The 22,519-nt window shown below is 29.3% G+C and overlaps 2 protein-coding genes across 4 annotated transcripts; both read right to left on the bottom strand.

Moving 5' to 3' along the window:
* Positions 1-49: 49 nt before the first annotated feature.
* LOC123297788 (omega-amidase NIT2) lies at positions 50-1,320 on the bottom strand. The gene is made up of 4 exons (XM_044879574.1): positions 1,180-1,320; positions 974-1,120; positions 729-913; positions 50-580 (listed from the first exon to the last, which is right to left on the bottom strand). Exons 1-4 carry the CDS (start codon positions 1,184-1,186, stop codon positions 83-85), a joined length of 837 nt encoding a protein of 278 aa, XP_044735509.1. The 5' UTR covers positions 1,187-1,320; the 3' UTR covers positions 50-82.
* A 980-nt stretch (positions 1,321-2,300) lies between these two features.
* On the bottom strand, positions 2,301-22,409 carry LOC123297787 (alpha-N-acetylgalactosaminidase). Of its 3 annotated transcripts, none has more exons than XM_044879570.1 (8): positions 22,306-22,409; positions 4,078-4,278; positions 3,751-3,925; positions 3,258-3,689; positions 3,002-3,199; positions 2,781-2,945; positions 2,651-2,723; positions 2,301-2,485 (listed from the first exon to the last, which is right to left on the bottom strand). In XM_044879570.1, exons 2-8 carry the CDS (start codon positions 4,248-4,250, stop codon positions 2,376-2,378), a joined length of 1,326 nt encoding a protein of 441 aa, XP_044735505.1. In that variant the 5' UTR covers positions 4,251-4,278; positions 22,306-22,409; the 3' UTR covers positions 2,301-2,375. The 3 variants fall into 3 exon arrangements, with proteins under 3 accessions (XP_044735505.1, XP_044735506.1, XP_044735508.1); XM_044879571.1 differs by having other exon boundaries at positions 4,078-4,282; positions 22,308-22,409; XM_044879573.1 differs by lacking the exon at positions 22,306-22,409 and adding an exon at positions 4,447-4,463.
* Between the last annotated feature and the right edge of the window lie 110 nt (positions 22,410-22,519).

Genomic DNA, 22,519 nt, shown 5'->3' with positions numbered 1-22,519 from the left:
AATTTGGAAAATAAATTGACAAATAACAAGAATAAAATTTTATTTTACAAAAATAAAAAAATTTAAAACACATTTCTCAATGTTAATTCTTCTTTACGTGGATTGTATTATATACATCAGTCCGTCTTTGTTTAGAAATCGGAATTTGTTGACGAACATTATCACATTCAGTTAAATCTATATCAGCAAAAATCATTTCCTCTTTTTCACTAGCAGTGACCAAAACTTTTCCCCATGGATCAGTCACTTGAGAATGTCCCCATGCTACATAACCAGCTGTAGTATCTCGAGCTGGGCTGATAGCCGCCACATACAATTGATTATCTACAGCTCTACCACGTTGAAGTAGTTCCCAATGTTTTGGACCAGTAGTCATATTGAAGGCACCAGGATATATAAGCATTTTACATTCTTCATTCCTATACAGTTTGGCAAGTTCTTCAAACCTTAAATCGTAACATATACCTATTCCTATTTTACATTCACCAATTTTAAATGTCCCCAACGAATTTCCAGGTGATAAAACATCGGATTCTTTGAATGTTATTTTTCCGGGAATATCAATATCAAATAAATGCATCTAAAACAGTAAATGACATAACAAAATTATTTCTTTTCCAATCTTAAAATCCTAGTTCCATTTCTCAAATTCTTTTTTTATAATATTTGAATTAACTCAAAAAAAAAACAAAAAAACAAAAGTACAAAATTATTAATTGGGAACTTACTTTACGATATTTTAAAATTAATTGACCCTCTGGATTCCAAACAGTACATGTATTATATAATCGATTACTCTCCTTTTCTGGGATTGTACCGCCGACTAGATAAATTTTATTTTCTCTTGCAGCCGTTGATAACATGTCCGAAGTTGGACCTGTTGGTATTTCTTCAGCATATTTTGCAAAATGTTCTAAAAATTAATGCAAACTTTATCATTTCAATTCAATTGTTGAAATAAATTTAGAAGTACCAGTCCCATACGGGCAGTTAAAACATTCTGGCAAAGCAACAAGTTCGGCTCCCTTGTTTTTAGCTTTAGAAATCCATTGTGCAGCGTTTTTAAGAGTTTCTGTTTTATCTTTTGTTGTGAGTAATTGTAATAATGCAAGTTTGAAACCTTAAAACAAGTTATTAATTAGTTTTTAAAGTTTAAATAATTATTGTAAATTGTTTTACCTTTCATTTTTTTTAGTTAAATTGTTTTGCTAGGAAACAAACTTTTGCTGCTTGAATAAAGATGTTGTTGTGGTTATCAAAATCTTGACTATTCTTATCATTAAAACAATAATAATAATAAAAAAAATTTTTCCGATGAATTACAAATTCAAGGTTAAGTATTCAAATGATAACAATGTAAATGTCAGTTTGGGGTCAACAATGTAGTGTTGCCACACCGGAAAAGAGACTTTGTGTAAATAAGGCGGTAATTACGAATAATAATATTTACGGCGGTAAATATTACGAGCCTTATAAGTTACGTAGGACATTGTATTAACCAGGGTCCGATCTAACTATTTTGCCACTCCGTGCAAAAATAATATTTGCCGCATTTTACATAACATATACGGGGTGTTTTAAATGAACATATGCTTGAAACTCGACAAATAAATTTAATCCAGGAAAATTCTTCAAACGAAAAATATTAGTTTTAAAGGGGCACATCTTATGCCGTCATCGAATTCGATTTAAGTTTTGAGGTAAATTAAAACCTCACTCTGATTCTTAACTGACAAACATCAGACGAACGCTTTTAATTAGAAAGTTGTTCTTTATAAATACGCAAAAATTTTGTGTTTGAAACTTTTTTTTGTAGACCGAATAGTTTAAACAGTAAATGATAGAATCTGTTTGAAAACTTTTATCTCGAAATATCATCTTTCGATATTAATAATTTTTTTGTCACTAATTTTTATAGTTTGACGCTGGAAAAAACTATTTTTTTAGCTAGGTGGAACCCTAATTTGACCCTCAAAGTCAGCTTCAGGCGTCATCATGTGGGCTACATCTTAAGTTACCTATACATCTTTCGTATAAGAGTCGCATTCACATGCACAGCTTGTTATTTTAAATTTTGCAGTTCATTCAGAATAAAAAATCTAGAAACAAGAAACTTTGGATTTGGTTAAAAGATAAGGAAACACAATTCTTTTTTTCTATAAAAATTTTTCAAGATTTCATTTATTGTTACCCTGAGAGTTATAATATTATTAAAATTGGCAATGTTTATACTAATTACAAAAATTTTTAACAAATAAGATATTCGAAATAGATTTACATATATAAATAAATTGTATAAAATTTTTTTTATTAAATATCTACATGGAACCGAAATAATATCTTATAGTTCTATTTTTTGTTGTTCTTGCTTAATCCTAATATCTATTTACATTGAAAACTCTTAACGGATTGAATTGAGATTGAGATTGTTGGTAAGCGGGTCTTCTAAAATTTCTTTGAACATCACAGCGAAGAATTACCACACCTAAAACACATATTGGCATTGCAAATTTTATTAAAATATATTTAAGTAGTTAAAAATCATTAAAAACGAATAATTCGAAAACTAGGTCGTGTAAAGCATCGTTAATATTTTCTTGAAGTGAAGTAATTTATAATTTAATAAAGGGAATCTTTGAATTATACTAACCAGAGGGATTTACTTTGACTTTTATTTTAGTTTGTGGTGACAATATTCCATAATTGACGTCTTCATATAGATCCTAAAAATAGCAAAAAATTTTAATAATATATTAAAAAATAGATTTGTATAAGCATACTTCAACTCTGTAACCCGCTGGCGATGATAAACCAAGCTCTTTTAACGTGACCGCAACGTCGGATGGTGTACCATCTGTACGTCGATTAACGAAAGCAATGGCATATGAAAAATAAGTTTGATCAATTGGCGTAATCGGTCTCGACCATATTTCTATTCCTTTATGCTAAAAAATAATTTATAATTATTTCTCACAATAAATTTTGCCAAAATGAAACATACTTTATAAATTCGACGACCTTGAATTCCCAATGGATCTTGATCAACTGCAATAATCTTTCGGTTTTGTAAAATTGCTTTATATTCTGGACGAATTGTTCGTAAGTCTACAGACATCAATAATGGAGCCGCAAGTATTGCCCATAATGCAAATTGTGTTTTACTTTGTTCGTAACTTAATCCAAAATTTCCAATAATCAACTAAAAAATATATTAAAATTGGAAAAGGAAACTTGGATTGTAATATGTTGTTATCTACCATATCAGGATCATTCCAATGACCTGGACCAGCATTTGGTACAATCACATCTTGATTATTGCCGTAGTAATCAATAATACTTTCCACGCTGACCCATGAATCTTGGATATCATCATAATTCCTCCATAAATTGCAATTATCAATAATGGATGAAAAATTTGGTTGCATTCCAGCATAAATTTGATACACTGGCCAACTACATGAGTATACCATTGGACGACCAGTTCTATTTAAATGAAATCCAAATTCTGGATAACCTTTATCCATTTCCGATGGAAGTGAATAACATCCGTCTAATTTCACATAATCTACATCCCATGATGCAAAAGTTGCAGCATCAATATCTAAATATCCTAAAATGCCTGGGTAACCAGCACACGTATAATTTCCAAAATCTTCGTATATACCAAACTTAAGTGATTTTGAATGGAGCTAAAAAACAAATTTTCATAATGTAATTTATGGTGTATATTGATAATTTTATAATTATTACATAATCTGCAAGATCTTTCATTCCATATGGAAATCTTTCTCTATCCGGTTGTAAGGTGCCATCAATTCCTCGATCTTTTTCTAGCCAACAATCATCTATATTTACGTATTCATATCCAACAGCAGCATATCCTTCATTAACCAAAATATCCGCCATCGTACGAAATAGTCGATCACTAAAAATATAATTTAGTTCACTGTATACTATTGCCATCTACATTTCAAACAGTCCATGCTTTGTTTCAACGTTCATGGTTTATTGTTTGAAAAAAAAAAAAAAAACATTTTCAAAAAAAAAGAAGTTTGAATAATTCAAAAATTTACAAACCTAATACAATTATCGGGATCATTTTTACAATCTGTGTTACATCGAAACCGTTCCCAAGCTAACCATCCCATAGGAGGTGTCCGTGCTAAACCATTTTCTAATGTGTTTATTATTTGAAAATATATTGATCCAATTACACCAAGCCATACTAGTTTACCCCATGTTAAGTTCATTATATTTTTTTCACATGTGCTTCAAAATCTGTAACGAAAACAATTGCAAATTATTATAAATTTTTGATTTTTTTTTTTTACAATAAATAAATTTTTATATACAATTTTATTTATGATGGAAGAAAATCTTATGATTTGATACACATAGCATTCTTTGGTAAAAGTATTTCGAGGTCAGTTTACTAGAATTACCCACCCCTTCGATATTATTATTATTGAACCAAGTTTAAACGATTGCAATTGCTCTAGTTGTTAACAGATGGCTTCAAATTGAATGGGTTAATAACTTCCACTTAAATACAATTTTAGATAAGTTTTTATTTTTATGAATTTATGGTTCATACAAAAATTTATTCAGGTGATGTTGAGTAGAACAATTAGAAACAGGCGGTCAGAAACAGTGCGGTTGCCTTTATGTGACGGCGGTCAGAATTAAGCGGTCGCTCTTTTGTACTGCTGCATAATTTGCTAATCAGAATTATTGTTGTGTGCAATACTGCGGATGCATAAAATCTGCGGTTTTGCGCTGCGGTTGATTCTTTAGACTATTTTTGCAAGCCCTTATGATTAATATTATTATGATTGATTTATGATTAATGTTATATATTTTATGTGTTAAAAATAATTCTTTGATTAATCTCTCGAGTTTATTTAATGATCGCATCCAGGTTTTTGAGATATACCAAAATTGGACACGAAGAGCGATCTTCTCAGAAACTGTTTACCTAATCAATATATAAACCCGATTTTTGATTTTTTGTGTCAAAATTACCTTATATATAGAGTTTTATCGAAATTGGAAACAACAATATTTTCCCGATTTTTTCTAAGGGGTAATAAGTACCCCTTAAGAAAATTGCAAAAAATAGAGATTTTTTTGCTCCGATATCAATAAAATTTATTATATAAGATAATTTTGACCCAAAAAACGATTTTATTTAATGATTAGATGCGTGGCTTTTGAGATATAATCCAAAATTGGACACGGAGAGCGATTTTCTCAGAAACTATACAGTCAATCAATACATAAACGCGATTTTTGTATTTTTGGGTCAAAATTACCTTATATAATGAATTTTATAGAAATTGGAAACACATTTGCCCGATTTTTGCTAAGGAATCTTTCGACCGCACTTTTTACGCCCTAAGCACGCTATGAAAATTTCAGCTTTATATCTTTTTTCGTTTTTGAGTTATCGTGTTGACAGACGACAGACAGACAACCAAAAATGGACTAATTAGATGATTTTATGAACACCTACACCAAAATTTTGTTCGTATCATCAATATTTTTAAGCGTTACAAACTTGGGACTAAACTTTTATATATACATGGTATAAAAATACCAAAAAAATACCTAAACTGCATAAAATGTTTGAACCCAGAATCATAAAAATTATTGTGTTAAGTTATCGTTTTATTTCAGAACATTTTTTACCTCCGATTATAGTTTAGTAAACAATCACATCCGTTAATTTTTTTTGCAATTGTTAATTTGATTGTCGTTTGCTATCAAAGGAAAAAGGAAGAGGAGTTTTACATTTCCTTGAATTTTTTGTGTGTGTATATTGTCATGAAATTAAAAAAACTTGCATAACCAGAAAAATTAGAATAATTTAAAAACTTGATCCTAGACACGACCCCGGTCAATTATATCTACACATAAATACTAATTCGTAACATATGAAAAATTTATAAAATTTCATAAATTTTTGTTTTTTTTTTATAACAAAATTTAACCTTGTTTATATACCATGCATATATGTAATATGGAAGGTATACTAAGTTTAGTCCCAAATTCGTAACTCTTAAAAATATTGATGCTACGAACAAAATTTTGGTATAGGCGTTCATAAAATCAACTAATTAGTCCATTTCCGGTTGTCCTTCCGTCCGTCTGTGAACACGATAACTCAAAATCGAAAAAAGATATCAAGCTAAAACTTTTACAGCGTACTTAGGACGTAAAAAGTGAGATCGAGTTCGAAAATGAGCAACATAGGTCAATTGGGTCTTGGGTCCGTAGGACCCATCTTTTAACTCGTTAGAAATAGTACAAAAGTTTAAATGAAAAAAATATTCCTTATAAAAAACAACTTTTGTTTGAAACATTTTTTCCTAAACATCACTGTTTAACCGTGAGAGCGCAAATTGTATAGTTTGTATTATATGAGAATATCAGTTATATATGTGTGACATGTATGTGTAATGTGACATAGTAATCAACACTGTCTATACCTGGTATTTCAACAATTAACTCAGTCAATTGTTTGTTTTCACTTGTTTTTGTTAAATTCAAAAAACTTATTAATGTTTTTAACACGTTTTCACATACATAATTTAAATTTTTAATCATCCATAAAACTTAATTTTTAATTAATTAAAATTTTTGAATAAATTCCTGAATAAAAATATATTTTTCTGGGATTTCTTTTATCTTTCACTTGAATAATTTATTAATATTTAAAAATAAATTTTGTAAATATTTAAGTTATAATTAAAATTATTTTTTAACTTAAAAATGACCTTTGAGATAATAAAAAAAAGAGAAGCATTTCATAATTTCTTAATTATTAATTTTAAATGTAAATTACTGTTTATTAAAATTAATCGTTCATTTAATTTAAACGTGCGATAATTGACCAGGATGTTTTATTTATAATATTTTTAGTATTTTTAGCTAGGCTTTTCACTTTTTTTTATGTAGGTTTTACACATTTTTATGTAAGAGCCTTTGTGCTTTGGTGTAGGTATAATGTCCACTGCTTATAACATTGTGAAGAATTGGATAGAGTATAGACCAGTGGCGTATCTATACCGTTCGAGGCCTGTAGAAAATGAATTGGATGGGACTTTTTCCTAATCAATGTATAAAGAAGTTCATCCAACGTTAAAGGTTTTCTTAATTTTATAATAAATCACTAAGTAAAGTATGTAGGTTCATAAAACGATACTATAATTAGTAATTTCTTGTAAATTTTAATTTAAACAGCGTATTTAGTTTTTCGCTACCTATCATTTATGTGCTTAATTCCGGAACCAGGATTCCACATTCTTGAAACCTATTAGAGCTAGGTTTATTTTGATCACAAATTTGAAAAGTATGACCCAAATTTAGTAGGATTACATACTTGGTTTATCAAAATTGGATAAAATTTGGATGTGATAGAGCAAAATTAAATTTCTTGGATTCTGATGACGTCATTAAGTTGAAAAATTCCATTTTTTTAATAACACAGGCAAATTTGATCCGATCTTATTGAAATTTTTTTTGAAACCCACCAATTTTGGGTCATTCTTTTCAGCTGTGATGTCAATTTTTCGCTAGCTATCTCTCATATACTTAATTCCGGGATCAGGACTCCACATTCTTGAAATCTATTAGAGGTAGGATCATTTTGATCACAAATTTGAAAAGTATGACCCAAATTTAGTAGGATTCCATACTTGGTTTACCAAAAATGGATAAAATTTGGATGTGATCGAGCAAAATTGAATTTCTTGGATTCTGATGACGTCATTAAGTTAAAAAATTCCATTTTTTTAATAACACAGGCAAATTTGATCCGATCTTATTGGAATTTTTTTTGTAACCCACCAATTTTGGGTCATTCTTTTCAGCTGTGATATCAATTTTTCGCTAGCTATCACTCTTGTACATAATTCCGGGATCAGGACTCCACATTCATGAAACCTATTAGAGCTAGGTTTATTTTGATCACAAATTTGAAAAGTATGACCCAAATTTAGTAGGATTCCATACTTGGTTTACCAAAAATGGATAAAATTTGGATGTGATAGAGCAAAATTGAATTTCTTGGATTCTGATGACGTCATCAAGTTAAAAAAGTCCATTTTTTTAATAACACAGGCAAATTTGATCCGATCTTATTGGAATTTTTTTTGAAACCCACCAATTTTGGGTCATTCTTTTCAGCTGTGATGTCAATTTTTCGCTAGCTATCTCTCATATACTTAATTCCGGGATCAGGACTCCACATTCTTGAAATCTATTAGAGGTGGGTTCATTTTGATCACAAATTTGAAAAGTATGACCCAAATTTAGTAGGATTCCATACTTGGTTTACCAAAAATGGATAAAATTTGGATGTGATAGAGCAAAATTGAATTTCTTGGATTCTGATGACGTCATTAAGTTAAAAAATTCCATTTTTTTAATAACACAGGCAAATTTGATCCGATCTTATTGGAATTTTTTTTGTAACCCACCAATTTTGGGTCATTCTTTTCAGCTGTGATATCAATTTTTCGCTAGCTATCACTCTTGTACATAATTCCGGGATCAGGACTCCACATTCATGAAACCTATTAGAGCTAGGTTTATTTTGATCACAAATTTGAAAAGTATGACCCAAATTTAGTAGGATTCCATACTTGGTTTATCAAAAATGGATAAAATTTGGATGTGATAGAGCAAAATTGAATTTCTTGGATTCTGATGACGTCATTAAGTTAAAAAATTCCATTTTTTTAATAACACAGGCAAATTTGATCCGATCTTATTGGAATTTTTTTTGAAACCCACCAATTTTGGGTCATTCTTTTCAGCTGTGATGTCAATTTTTCGCTAGCTATCTCTCATATACTTAATTCCGGGATCAGGACTCCACATTCTTGAAATCTATTAGAGGTGGGTTCATTTTGATCACAAATTTGAAAAGTATGACCCAAATTTAGTAGGATTCCATACTTGGTTTACCAAAAATGGATAAAATTTGGATGTGATAGAGCAAAATTGAATTTCTTGGATTCTGATGACGTCATTAAGTTAAAAAATTCCATTTTTTTAATAACACAGGCAAATTTGATCCGATCTTATTGGAATTTTTTTTGTAACCCACCAATTTTGGGTCATTCTTTTCAGCTGTGATATCAATTTTTCGCTAGCTATCACTCTTGTACATAATTCCGGGATCAGGACTCCACATTCATGAAACCTATTAGAGCTAGGTTTATTTTGATCACAAATTTGAAAAGTATGACCCAAATTTAGTAGGATTCCATACTTGGTTTATCAAAAATGGATAAAATTTGGATGTGATAGAGCAAAATTGAATTTCTTGGATTCTGATGACGTCATTAAGTTAAAAAATTCCATTTTTTTAATAACACAGGCAAATTTGATCCGATCTTATTGGAATTTTTTTTGAAACCCACCAATTTTGGGTCATTCTTTTCAGCTGTGATGTCAATTTTTCGCTAGCTATCTCTCATATACTTAATTCCGGGATCAGGACTCCACATTCTTGAAATCTATTAGAGGTGGGTTCATTTTGATCACAAATTTGAAAAGTATGACCCAAATTTAGTAGGATTCCATACTTGGTTTACCAAAAATGGATAAAATTTGGATGTGATAGAGCAAAATTGAATTTCTTGGATTCTGATGACGTCATTAAGTTAAAAAATTCCATTTTTTTAATAACACAGGCAAATTTGATCCGATCTTATTGGAATTTTTTTTGTAACCCACCAATTTTGGGTCATTCTTTTCAGCTGTGATATCAATTTTTCGCTAGCTATCACTCTTGTACATAATTCCGGGATCAGGACTCCACATTCATGAAACCTATTAGAGCTAGGTTTATTTTGATCACAAATTTGAAAAGTATGACCCAAATTTAGTAGGATTCCATACTTGGTTTATCAAAAATGGATAAAATTTGGATGTGATAGAGCAAAATTGAATTTCTTGGATTCTGATGACGCCATTAAGTTAAAAAATTCCATTTTTTTAATAACACAGGCAAATTTGATCCGATCTTATTGGAATTTTTTTTGAAACCCACCAATTTTGGGTCATTCTTTTCAGCTGTGATGTCAATTTTTCGCTAGCTATCTCTCATATACTTAATTCCGGGATCAGGACTCCACATTCTTGAAATCTATTAGAGGTGGGTTCATTTTGATCACAAATTTGAAAAGTATGACCCAAATTTAGTAGGATTCCATACTTGGTTTACCAAAAATGGATAAAATTTGGATGTGATAGAGCAAAATTGAATTTCTTGGATTCTGATGACGTCATTAAGTTAAAAAATTCCATTTTTTTAATAACACAGGCAAATTTGATCCGATCTTATTGGAATTTTTTTTGTAACCCACCAATTTTGGGTCATTCTTTTCAGCTGTGATATCAATTTTTCGCTAGCTATCACTCTTGTACATAATTCCGGGATCAGGACTCCACATTCATGAAACCTATTAGAGCTAGGTTTATTTTGATCACAAATTTGAAAAGTATGACCCAAATTTAGTAGGATTCCATACTTGGTTTATCAAAAATGGATAAAATTTGGATGTGATAGAGCAAAATTGAATTTCTTGGATTCTGATGACGTCATTAAGTTAAAAAATTCCATTTTTTTAATAACACAGGCAAATTTGATCCGATCTTATTGGAATTTTTTTTGAAACCCACCAATTTTGGGTCATTCTTTTCAGCTGTGATGTCAATTTTTCGCTAGCTATCTCTCATATACTTAATTCCGGGATCAGGACTCCACATTCTTGAAATCTATTAGAGGTGGGTTCATTTTGATCACAAATTTGAAAAGTATGACCCAAATTTAGTAGGATTCCATACTTGGTTTACCAAAAATGGATAAAATTTGGATGTGATAGAGCAAAATTGAATTTCTTGGATTCTGATGACGCCATTAAGTTAAAAAATTCCATTTTTTTAATAACACAGGCAAATTTGATCCGATCTTATTGGAATTTTTTTTGTAACCCACCAATTTTGGGTCATTCTTTTCAGCTGTGATATCAATTTTTCGCTAGCTATCACTCTTGTACATAATTCCGGGATCAGGACTCCACATTCATGAAACCTATTAGAGCTAGGTTTATTTTGATCACAAATTTGAAAAGTATGACCCAAATTTAGTAGGATTCCATACTTGGTTTATCAAAAATGGATAAAATTTGGATGTGATAGAGCAAAATTGAATTTCTTGGATTCTGATGACGTCATTAAGTTAAAAAATTCCATTTTTTTAATAACACAGGCAAATTTGATCCGATCTTATTGGAATTTTTTTTGAAACCCACCAATTTTGGGTCATTCTTTTCAGCTGTGATGTCAATTTTTCGCTAGCTATCTCTCATATACTTAATTCCGGGATCAGGACTCCACATTCTTGAAATCTATTAGAGGTGGGTTCATTTTGATCACAAATTTGAAAAGTATGACCCAAATTTAGTAGGATTCCATACTTGGTTTACCAAAAATGGATAAAATTTGGATGTGATAGAGCAAAATTGAATTTCTTGGATTCTGATGACGTCATTAAGTTAAAAAATTCCATTTTTTTAATAACACAGGCAAATTTGATCCGATCTTATTGGAATTTTTTTTGTAACCCACCAATTTTGGGTCATTCTTTTCAGCTGTGATATCAATTTTTCGCTAGCTATCACTCTTGTACATAATTCCGGGATCAGGACTCCACATTCATGAAACCTATTAGAGCTAGGTTTATTTTGATCACAAATTTGAAAAGTATGACCCAAATTTAGTAGGATTCCATACTTGGTTTATCAAAAATGGATAAAATTTGGATGTGATAGAGCAAAATTGAATTTCTTGGATTCTGATGACGCCATTAAGTTAAAAAATTCCATTTTTTTAATAACACAGGCAAATTTGATCCGATCTTATTGGAATTTTTTTTGAAACCCACCAATTTTGGGTCATTCTTTTCAGCTGTGATGTCAATTTTTCGCTAGCTATCTCTCATATACTTAATTCCGGGATCAGGACTCCACATTCTTGAAATCTATTAGAGGTGGGTTCATTTTGATCACAAATTTGAAAAGTATGACCCAAATTTAGTAGGATTCCATACTTGGTTTACCAAAAATGGATAAAATTTGGATGTGATAGAGCAAAATTGAATTTCTTGGATTCTGATGACGTCATTAAGTTAAAAAATTCCATTTTTTTAATAACACAGGCAAATTTGATTCGATCTTATTGGAATTTTTTTTGAAACCCACCAATTTTGGGTCATTCTTTTCAGCTGTGATGTCAATTTTTCGCTAGCTATCTCTCATATACTTAATTCCGGGATCAGGACTCCACATTCTTGAAATCTATTAGAGGTGGGTTCATTTTGATCACAAATTTGAAAAGTATGACCCTAATTTAGTAGGATTACATATTTGGTGTATCAAAATTGGATAAAATTTGGATATGATAGAGCAAAATTAAATTTTTTGTATTCTGATGACATGGACCGTTTCATTTAAGTAATGAATTTTACTAAATGTTGTAATAAGAAATGGTAGAATCCTCCTGTGCTAACAACCTTCTTGCGTTGGAGGGACCTTCCGGAGGAGATTGTAGCATTTTACTCGACCTATTTTGACGCCACTGGAATCGAGTATACAGAACAGAAATGACAGAGTTGGCTACGTCTAGACTGGATATCTAGAGTATCTAGGTTCGGGTCCCGGCTTTTGTGTAATTTTTTGTTTAATATGGTAAAAGTAAATGTAAGCCATTGAACTGCACTATCTTGCCTTCACATATTATGTGGTATAATATATTAATATGACAAAAGCTTTTAAACTATCATGTATGAGGGACTTTATAAAAAGTACACAAAAATTTGAAACAAATGTATATTTAATAGGTTTCATAACAATAATATAAAGAGAATAGAGTCGAAAATAGGTGGAAGCGCAGTGAAGTGTATAATTTTAAGTTTATATTTCAGGTCTTACATAAAAATTTGCCTAAAAATTTTAACAATGTGCGTTAAATGAATTGTCACAAATTTATAAATAGGAGAGAGTTATTGTTAAAATGATAATTTCATTAAAATAAATAAATAAAAAATGAAATGCCACACTAACTTATATGGAGGATTCAAAAATTTTTTATAAATATTACTTATTATTATAAAACAAATGAAAGTTGTTTGTGATAAGTGTGGTGTTATACATAAATTATTAATAGATACTTGTCTTGTATTTAATTTATCATCTAGATCCGAAATAATAATAAATTATATATTATTTAGTCAATGTACGAAATATTTCTGCCATGTCACAAATAGGAGAGTGCCTGCGCTGGATGGGATTGAGTGTGCAAAATATGAGTACCGCATTTTGTCCATTGATTCTTGTTTAGAAAAGCCTTATAGATTAATATTCTGGATCTTGCCAGAAACTCTAATGGTCCAATTTTTGCATACCCTCTCCCCCTCCACAGAAAGAGTTAAAAGACATTTTTTGAATCAATTGAAAGTTTCTCTAGGTTCTTTGGGTCATTTTATATCAAAAAGACTCTTTGTGATTTTTTCGTAAAATTCTCCGTTTTCGAGATATCAACAGTTTCATGTTTGGAAAAATTCCAAAAAGGCCATTTTAAAAGCTGAAAAACTAGGCTTAAAATTTGTTTTTAGAGCTTATCAAAATTCTAAAATAATGTTTGAACATCTTTTGTGAAGTTCAGAAGAGTAATTACAGCCTCAAGCCTCTTTAATTCTAAAGCCTCAACTATTAATTCTGTAAAAGATGTTATAATTCTTATTAATAACAGTGTGTAAGACAGAATCTCTGTCTTAATCATTGTTAATAATAGGAATTAAATATCTTTTTAAGAATTGAAAATTGAGCCTCTAGAATGAAGTTACCTGTATTACTCTTTATTAATAAAGGATGTTCAATTTGTACAAACATTATTTAAGAATTATGATAAACCCAAAAATCTAGTTTTATGAACCATTTTTTAGCTTTTAAAATGGTTTTTAGACCATTTGGCCCTTTAGAAATAACCAATAAAATCTGCCACTATTTCGGACTCATATTAAAAAAAATTATGTCCGCGTATAATAAAAACATGGATAATCTTGCGAGAGAGTTGTTTTTAAAAAAAATAGACAAAAAGAACACTTACGAATCACACTCATAAAAAACTTTTATTGTAAATATTGTAAATTTTCTAATAAATCAATATATTCAACAATCAATATAAAATAAATCAATAAATCAATAATATAACAATTAATTTATAACACATTCTTGATAATAAAAATGCGTAATCAAAATATTTCATTTTATTATTATGTTAGTAAGAAATGGAGAAATTTTTGATGATATTAAAATATCATCGAAAAATGAAAATATGAAAAAGGCACCAAGTTCATGTTTGATATTCATTTTTAAGTTTACAAAAGTTTTCACTTCTAGAGGACCAAATTTTAGATAGGTTAGCAATTATTCAGCAAGATCAAACATTTTGGGTCAATAAAGAATACTTCATTATTTTTCGTTAGTGCTCTTTCAAAATATACTAATTGGCCAGAGTGTTAAAGGTCAAATCCCAGCTAAATATACACGACAGAAGATTCATACATACGGTATGGTACCTTGTAGGCTATTTTTTTAAATAATATCTGAAAAATTGATCCTTTTTCATTTTGTTTATTAAAAAAGCAATATTTTTTGAGTTTATAAACAAATTAAGAAGTCAAATATCATTTATTTTATGCTTTAAGTGTTAATGAGTCCATGTTCAGTCATTCTCTTCAATAACTGCTAACCGAGGACTGAATCTCAATTTTAAAAGCGATTCAGATAAAAAATATCTAAAAAACTTTAGAAAAAAGTCTAACACACTTAGAAATAGGAGCGATTTAGCTATCTACAAGTTTAACAAAATATGCAGAAATTCTAGGTAAGATAACTATATTACAAAAAAAATTTAGTACACTCACAGTAAATTAAGGTAGTACCAGCATGAAATCACTTTTCGACAGATTTGGCCGAATTTTTTTTCTCGGGTTTATAATAGCTTTATTTATGAATTCCTAAAATTTCATAATTTTTGACCGTTTAGATCGCGAGATATTTAAAGACAAATTTCGCGATTTTGAGGGTCATGTCCCATTTAAATCATGTAAAATGTCCGGTCTCTCCAACTATTTTTTATGATATTATTATATATTGAAGAAAAAGTAGAAAAAAATGTTTATACAATACAATTCTAAAAAAAAAATTTAGAAATTAATTTTCACTTTCGAGATATTAATTTTGACGTAAATTGATCGAAATTGGGACGTTGGCATAATTATTTCCCATTTTAAACGGTCAAAATTTCTGAAACTTTGGGAATTAATAGTAAGCATTATTAAATTCTTAAATTTAATTTTTCGTTAAATTCTGTCGAAAAAAAAATTGTACCATTGCTTTAACATAGAAACTGCAAATACCATGCTGGAACATCCTTAAAACACTTACATACAGATAGACTGAATTTGTACTTGGTCCCTACAAATCGGCGTACATATTGATATTTTGTATTGTCTTACAATTAATTTTCCGCTGAATTGAAGATTCAGATTGTATTTATGAAAAAATTTTCTGCATAGAGTCTTTTAATAAATATATTATTTATGTATTTATTGGGTTATTTTTTAAGGTTAGTCACCCTTGATTTTGAATAAATTAATTTATAATATTATCAAAAGCTTAAGGGGATTTTCTCACTCAGAATTGCAAAAAAAACCTTTTTTAAAAAAGTATTTAAAAAAATTATTGTAAGTATTTTATATTAATTAATTTGTTTATGGCACTTTTGGTAAATTTTGACCGCGACAGAGAGCACGTCTCCCAAAAAGTGTATCTAAGCTGGTGCGACACTTTGCTGACCTCCTATTTAAAACATTTCGATTTGTAAGACTCAAGACTAAAAGTACATCCAAAAATACATCCTTTTCAAGATAAATTTACCCCTGTAAAAAAGGAGGGGCGTGGTTACACGTTTTTCTAAAAATTTCAAAAATAGATCCTTATTTAGGTAAATTTACCCCTGTAAAAAAAAGGATGGGTGGTTTTCTAGGATTTTTTTTTACAAAACGCCACGCCGCTTTCTACAGAAATCGGTTATAAGGTACATTGCTTTCATTTTTTTTATATTTCGATTTTCTTCATCAAATTTTAGCATAATTTTATGATCTTGATGTCTTTTCTATGATCTTAAGTTTTTTCTAAGGAACTTGATTTTTTCAAAATTTTGAATTAAAGAATCCCCTTAAGAAGAGAATAAAATTAACTATTGTAAAATTACTGCAAATACCTAAATTGCTGAAGCCGCACCTTTTGAAAGAAATTTACATAACAGTAGTTATTTGCCATTAGAAGAACAAGTTCATAATAAATATATCGATAGACTCTGGAATTCTCACACGATCTCTCTATCGAGATATAATTAAGTATTACAATAATAAAAACAAATTGAAATTGAGAAAATTTTAAATTAAAAAAAACTATATTCTTGTTTTGTATTTTAACTTTGAAAGAATCACTCAGATAAATATTAATAACAATAGAGAAGTTGCATGATCGTTTATTTTATTTTTTTTCGAAAGTTTTCTAAAAATTTCGAAGAAAAATTGAATGTAGTATTGGTGACTCAAAGAATTTAATATTTGAAGTTTGTTGTGGTAAAATTAATATTATAATACTGTGTCCAAAAAATAAGGTGACATTTGAATTTAAACTGCGTGCGTTTGTTGTGCATTATGAATTCCTTCCGCCCGGCCAAACAGTAAAGAAGGTCCAATAGTAAAAAGGCCGGAATTGTGGAAAGACAATTCATGGTTTTTACATCACGATAATGTACCTTCCCATACTGCACGAATAATTCGTGATTATTTCGTCAAAAACTCAACCCATATCGTTCCGCAACCACTGTATTCACCGGATCTGGCGCCGTGCGACTTCTGGCTGTTCAGCAAGCTCAAAAGACCGCTTCGGGGACACCGTTTTGATACGATAGACGAGATTCAAGCCGCAGCGAAGACGGAACTGAAGGCAATCCCGGAAAGTGACTACAACCAGTGGTTCGAAGATTGGAAAATCCGTTGGCATAAGTGCATTGCATCGAGAGGGGATTATTTTGAAGGGGATGAAATTGAAATTTGGAAGAATAAATAAAGAATTTTCAAAATAAATACAATGTCACCTTATTTTTTGTAGTATGCGCATATTATATGCTATAAAAATGGTAACACGGAAAAAACATGTGAAAATTTACATGAAATTACAATAAAGATAAAAATGAAAAATATTACTAGCCTAAACTGGTCGATAAATCTTATGTGAGCAATTAGCTAACAAATTTTTTAATTAAGAAGCTAATTATTTGATTATTTTATTATATTTTTTTATTCATAAATGATGCAGTAGCGTATTTGAATTTTGAGAGAATCTAAAATTATGGAAATCTAAAAAAATAATTTTTTTTTATTTTGTAGAAAATAGCTTTCAGCACAATTTATTGAATTTCAGAGATATGACTAGCACAAACTTCGATTATAACTAGTTTTAGAGTTATACAAACAAAAAATTGTCTTGATAGTATAAATTGAAGTTCTAATCTGAAACTAAGAGCAATTTGCATATTAGAAAACTAGAAATTGTTTTTTCTTTAGCAGAATAATAGAAACGTTTGATATTGTATCATAGGAAAATTTGTTGAAAAATGTATGCTAATAAATACGCTACTGTACTGCCTGGCTAAATTATATACTCGTTTCGATGACAAAACTATAGTTTGCCTTGAAGATGTTTTGATATGTTTATTATAATGTAGGTATACGAAGGTTATGTGAGTATCAAAAGCTCATAAATTATACTACTTCCTACTTGTAATAATCATACCTATAAGTTGATCTATCTTTTCTTTAACGAGTTGTCATGTTCCTAGAAAGTATTCGTAAATAAACTAGACCATTTTCAAGACGTTCTGAGACATTTCATATCAAGAAGTGGCTACGATTAGTCTACGTTGATCATCATAAACTCGCAGAAAGTTTTCGAAAAGTTTTCTGACTAAGCACGGTCAATTTTCATGAAGCTCTTAAATTAATAATTTTAGATTTAATCCATTACATTTTCATTCATTTTAACCAAAATTCAATTTCTAAATTAAATGTACTAACCTAATACGCAAAAAAAGAAATCAATTTCCTATTTTTCGTTAAGATTGTTTCAATTTTTTTTAATTGAAAGTGTACTTCATATATTAGGTCAGTGTAGGGCTTCATAAATGATCTTGTTTGAATTAGTTCAGCTTTTCTAATCTTTTAACGAGATTGGATAAAAATAGAAATGCAATGTTTCTCAGTTGGATCATCAACTCATCCCAATCAAATGCAATCAATTATTTTAATGTATAAATTTCATGAAAGATCCAGTTCAAAGTTTTCCAAAGTTTTGTCCATGATATTCGCTGACATTGTAACTTTCTATAGTTCAATCATTAAATTAACCTGATTTTTATACTTTTTGAATCAAAACTACCCCTTCCATCGAGTTTCATCAAATTCCAGAACAAATTTTTTTTGCGTTTTTCTCGGTTTTTCAAATGGTACCCCTTAAAAAAATTACAAAAAATCGAAAAATTTTTTTAATCTCCAATTTCGATAAAACTCGGTATATAAGGTAATTTTGACCCAAAAAGTAAAAAAATCGGGTGCATTTGATGACTGGTCGAATAGTTTTTGAGATACGGACTAAAATCGATCAAAATATTGCGATATCTCAGAAACTCTGCACCCAATCATTAAATTAACCTGATTTTTATACTTTTTGGATCAAAATTACCCCATCCACTGAGTTTCATCATATTCCAAAAAAATTTTTTCGATTTTTTCAAAGTACTTATTCTCTTTAAAAAATTGCAAAAAATCGAGAAATTTTTTTAATCTCCAATTTCGATAAAACTCAGTATATAAGGTAATTTTGACCCAAAAAGTACAAAAATCGGTTACATTTGATGACTGGTCGAATAGTTTTTGAGACTAAAATCGAACCAAACATTGCGATATCTCTGAAACTCTGCCGTAAGGAGTAACACAAACTTTGCCTGCTTACAAAGTACATTAATTAGAATGCATATACACGATTTCACGATGATCCCAGAAAAACGATTTAAAGATGATCTTAGTGATTTTTTGGGAACGTCCTTAAAGTGCGCCTAAACATCCCGTAATATAGTACATTTACTTTATTTCAAAATAGAAGAAATCGAAGAATTGCAATAACAAAACTAAAAAAAAAACAAATGATTTAATAAAGTAATTTTCCGCAGCATAGAACTCATGACTGAGAGACACAGTTATAATATTTTTATTCGGACAAATTACACAATTAAGATGATTACAAAGCATAAATATTGTCAAATTACACATATATTTATGTTTTTTAATTCTTGTGAGCTAAGACATATGTGAAAGTATAAAAATATAGTAACTTCTTGTATAGTTAGTTGTTATTTCGAAATAAAAGACCTATCTCACATGTACATAGAAATATTGTTAGAACAGAAATACACATAATTTTATTATTATATCATTCGCAACATGTAATATGTAATATGTAATAGTCTGCATTATGAAATTGTAAAAAGGTAATGGATGTATCACGTGACGTAAATTATATTTCTGTCAACGGACATTAGATACACTTTTTTATAATTGAGCTTTTATTATTTTATTATATGTAGACATTCACTTAATAAAACCTTCATAAATGCATCTTAGACATGCATACAGGTATATATGTAGATGTCTACCATGAAAGTAAAGGTTTTCTTGCAGTATCAGAATCTATAACCTGACGCTCCTCTAAGGGAAGGTGGTCTAAAATGATCCTCCTAAGAAAAAATGTAATTTATAGCCAAACTATTCGACATATGTACAACGTCGAAATATTTTCGAATTCTTTATTCAAATGTTACAATATTTGTATGTAAATTTCTTCTGATCTGTTAAAATTTTTAGAACTATTCAATATTTCTCAAAAAGGATCGTTTTGACCGACCTTGTAAGGATAGTGTGTAAAATGATCCCATTGCATTTTTTTATCAAACAGTTCACATAAAATATTAACTGTTCTTTTACATTGCATCAACGATTAGTATGAAAACAAAAATCACTGGTATATTCATTTAAATCAACACATTCAAGACCTGCTACATGATGGGAGATCATTTAATATAATATAATTTATACACACAAAATAGGGATCATTTTAGCTTATAAAAAGGGGATCATTTTACCCGTAAAGATATATTTGAATTTCATCATAAAAAATGACCTTAAAATTATACGCCTATGAAAATGTGTTATAATATGATTAGAGTCAACAAAAGCCAAGAGTAAAAACAGCCAGCCGGCAAAAACTAATACAAAAAGAGAAATTTTACGTTGAAATTTCTCTTGCCATAAATCATAAGCAGTAAAATTAATATTTTTGCTACGAATCACAAATTAGCTTATACATCACCATAAGTCTTTGTTGAACGATTAATTTGATCGCGCGGAAACCATCTATCGATAAATATACTAGATGGTTTTAATTTGTTTTTGCAGCCCCTTTTTTATTTGAAATTTCACTAAGCTCTTCTTATGAAAGTTTCAGACTTCAACGAGAGAGTGTAATCGTGCTAGTGAAGTTAGTCTTTGCGAACCGTTTTACGAAAATTTGGAAAAGTAAATTTTATACACAATTATCGGAAAACGTTGCAAGCCATTATTATTATAAATCATGTCTAGTTAGTTCAATTAATTTTAATTGTAGCGTATTCTAGTAAAAAGTTTTAACTTCGGCTATAAAAAAAGTCTACTTTAAACACGTTTTTTGAAAAAAAAAAAAAACTTATGTAATAACAGTAAGTAGGTACTGCTTTTAAGTAGGTACAATGTACTTTTTATATTTTAATTATCAACAAGAAAGTAAAAAGTATATGTTTTACATTCCAATAAAATTAATAAAAAAATAAATTAAAAATATATAAATAATATATAAAATAATTATTATCATAAAATAATAAGAAGATAATTTCTTTCCTACTTACTTCATATACACAAAAATGTTAAATTATTTATTATTAAAAAAAAAAATTAATTTACCTAATTAGTTATCTAATAATCATATAATTACTTTTATTTTAAAAATTAGTAAGTTATTTGAAAAGTTAATAAGCCTAGACAACGAGATTTGAACCATGCAGGAGCTGTTCTCGAATTCTGAAAATATTTTAAGAAAAATTTAACCCCCGTGGTGGCCTACAGTCTTGGCCCCGCGACACAGACAAAATCATTACAAGAAAAAACAAAAAGCCGCATCTTTCTAGCTTTTAAAAAATAAAAGGGGTAGTTTGAGAGGTGTTTTCCCATTTTCGGGGGGTTGTGATTTAGATATTAAATTTTCTCGAAGTATTCGGTTTATTTGACTTTATTTCGAATCGGTTGGTGTAAATCCCATTTTTCTAGCATGTATAGAACAGAAAATCGTGGATTTTGGGGTGGATTAGGTTTCAACTAATTATTTAGCAAATAGTTTTAAGCACTTTGTTGAAAAATGCTTTTAACTTTGGACACTAACAAAATTTTCCCGAGTTTTCCATCATTTTTGTTTGCTGTTATTATACTATTATATTCGCTCGTATCGCAATTCTATTTCGAAGTGTATTTTCGAATTATGCGGTCGTTTACCAGTTGAATAAATATCAAACAAGTCCAATTGGTTAAACAATTTCCGGGAAATTGGTGTACATACAAAAGATAGCGTACAAATTGAAAGCTTTGCTTTTTTCAGTCGACCAATATTTAAAAAATTTCGAAAAATTCGCCTATTATTTTTCAATATAATTGATAATTTATCCGCAACAATCGGACCATTCTTAGTTTTATCTCAAGTATCAAGTTTAAAAGAAAGGTGAATATTCAGTTTAATTTAAATAAACGCTTTTTAGATTTAAGGGCTTGGTTTATTAGAACACGACCTTTCTCTTGAAAAGTTGTGTCCCATTTTTTATTAACTCAAAAATAGACAAATATTAAAAATTACGAGCTTTCTTATACAGCTTTCAGAAATAGGACAAAGAATCGAGAAACGTACTTCAAGCTTTCGCAGTTAACGCTTTGCCTTAAGGCCACCGATTGTTATTTCAGATTCTAGAAGATTGTATCCTTAACTAGTGTTAAAAAAATAAATGATTTAAAAAAATAAGTACCTTTTTTAAAAATTTCTTCATACACAAAACAAATAACTCATATTCAAGTTTCACACCTTTTTAATAATAAAAGTTTTTAAATTTTTTACAACAAATAGAACGTACAAAAATAATAATAACGGGTACAGTCCGAACAAACAAAACAAACAACGCACTTAGATTTCAATCAAACATAAACAATTTATTTAAATTAAATAATAAGAATGAAATTGAA

This window comes from Chrysoperla carnea, chromosome 4, assembly GCF_905475395.1.
Source record: "Chrysoperla carnea chromosome 4, inChrCarn1.1, whole genome shotgun sequence".
In the NCBI taxonomy this organism is placed as follows: Eukaryota; Metazoa; Arthropoda; class Insecta; order Neuroptera; family Chrysopidae; genus Chrysoperla; species Chrysoperla carnea.
The sequence above is the reverse complement of the archived record's forward strand: the minus strand, read 5'-3'. Positions and strand labels throughout refer to the sequence as shown.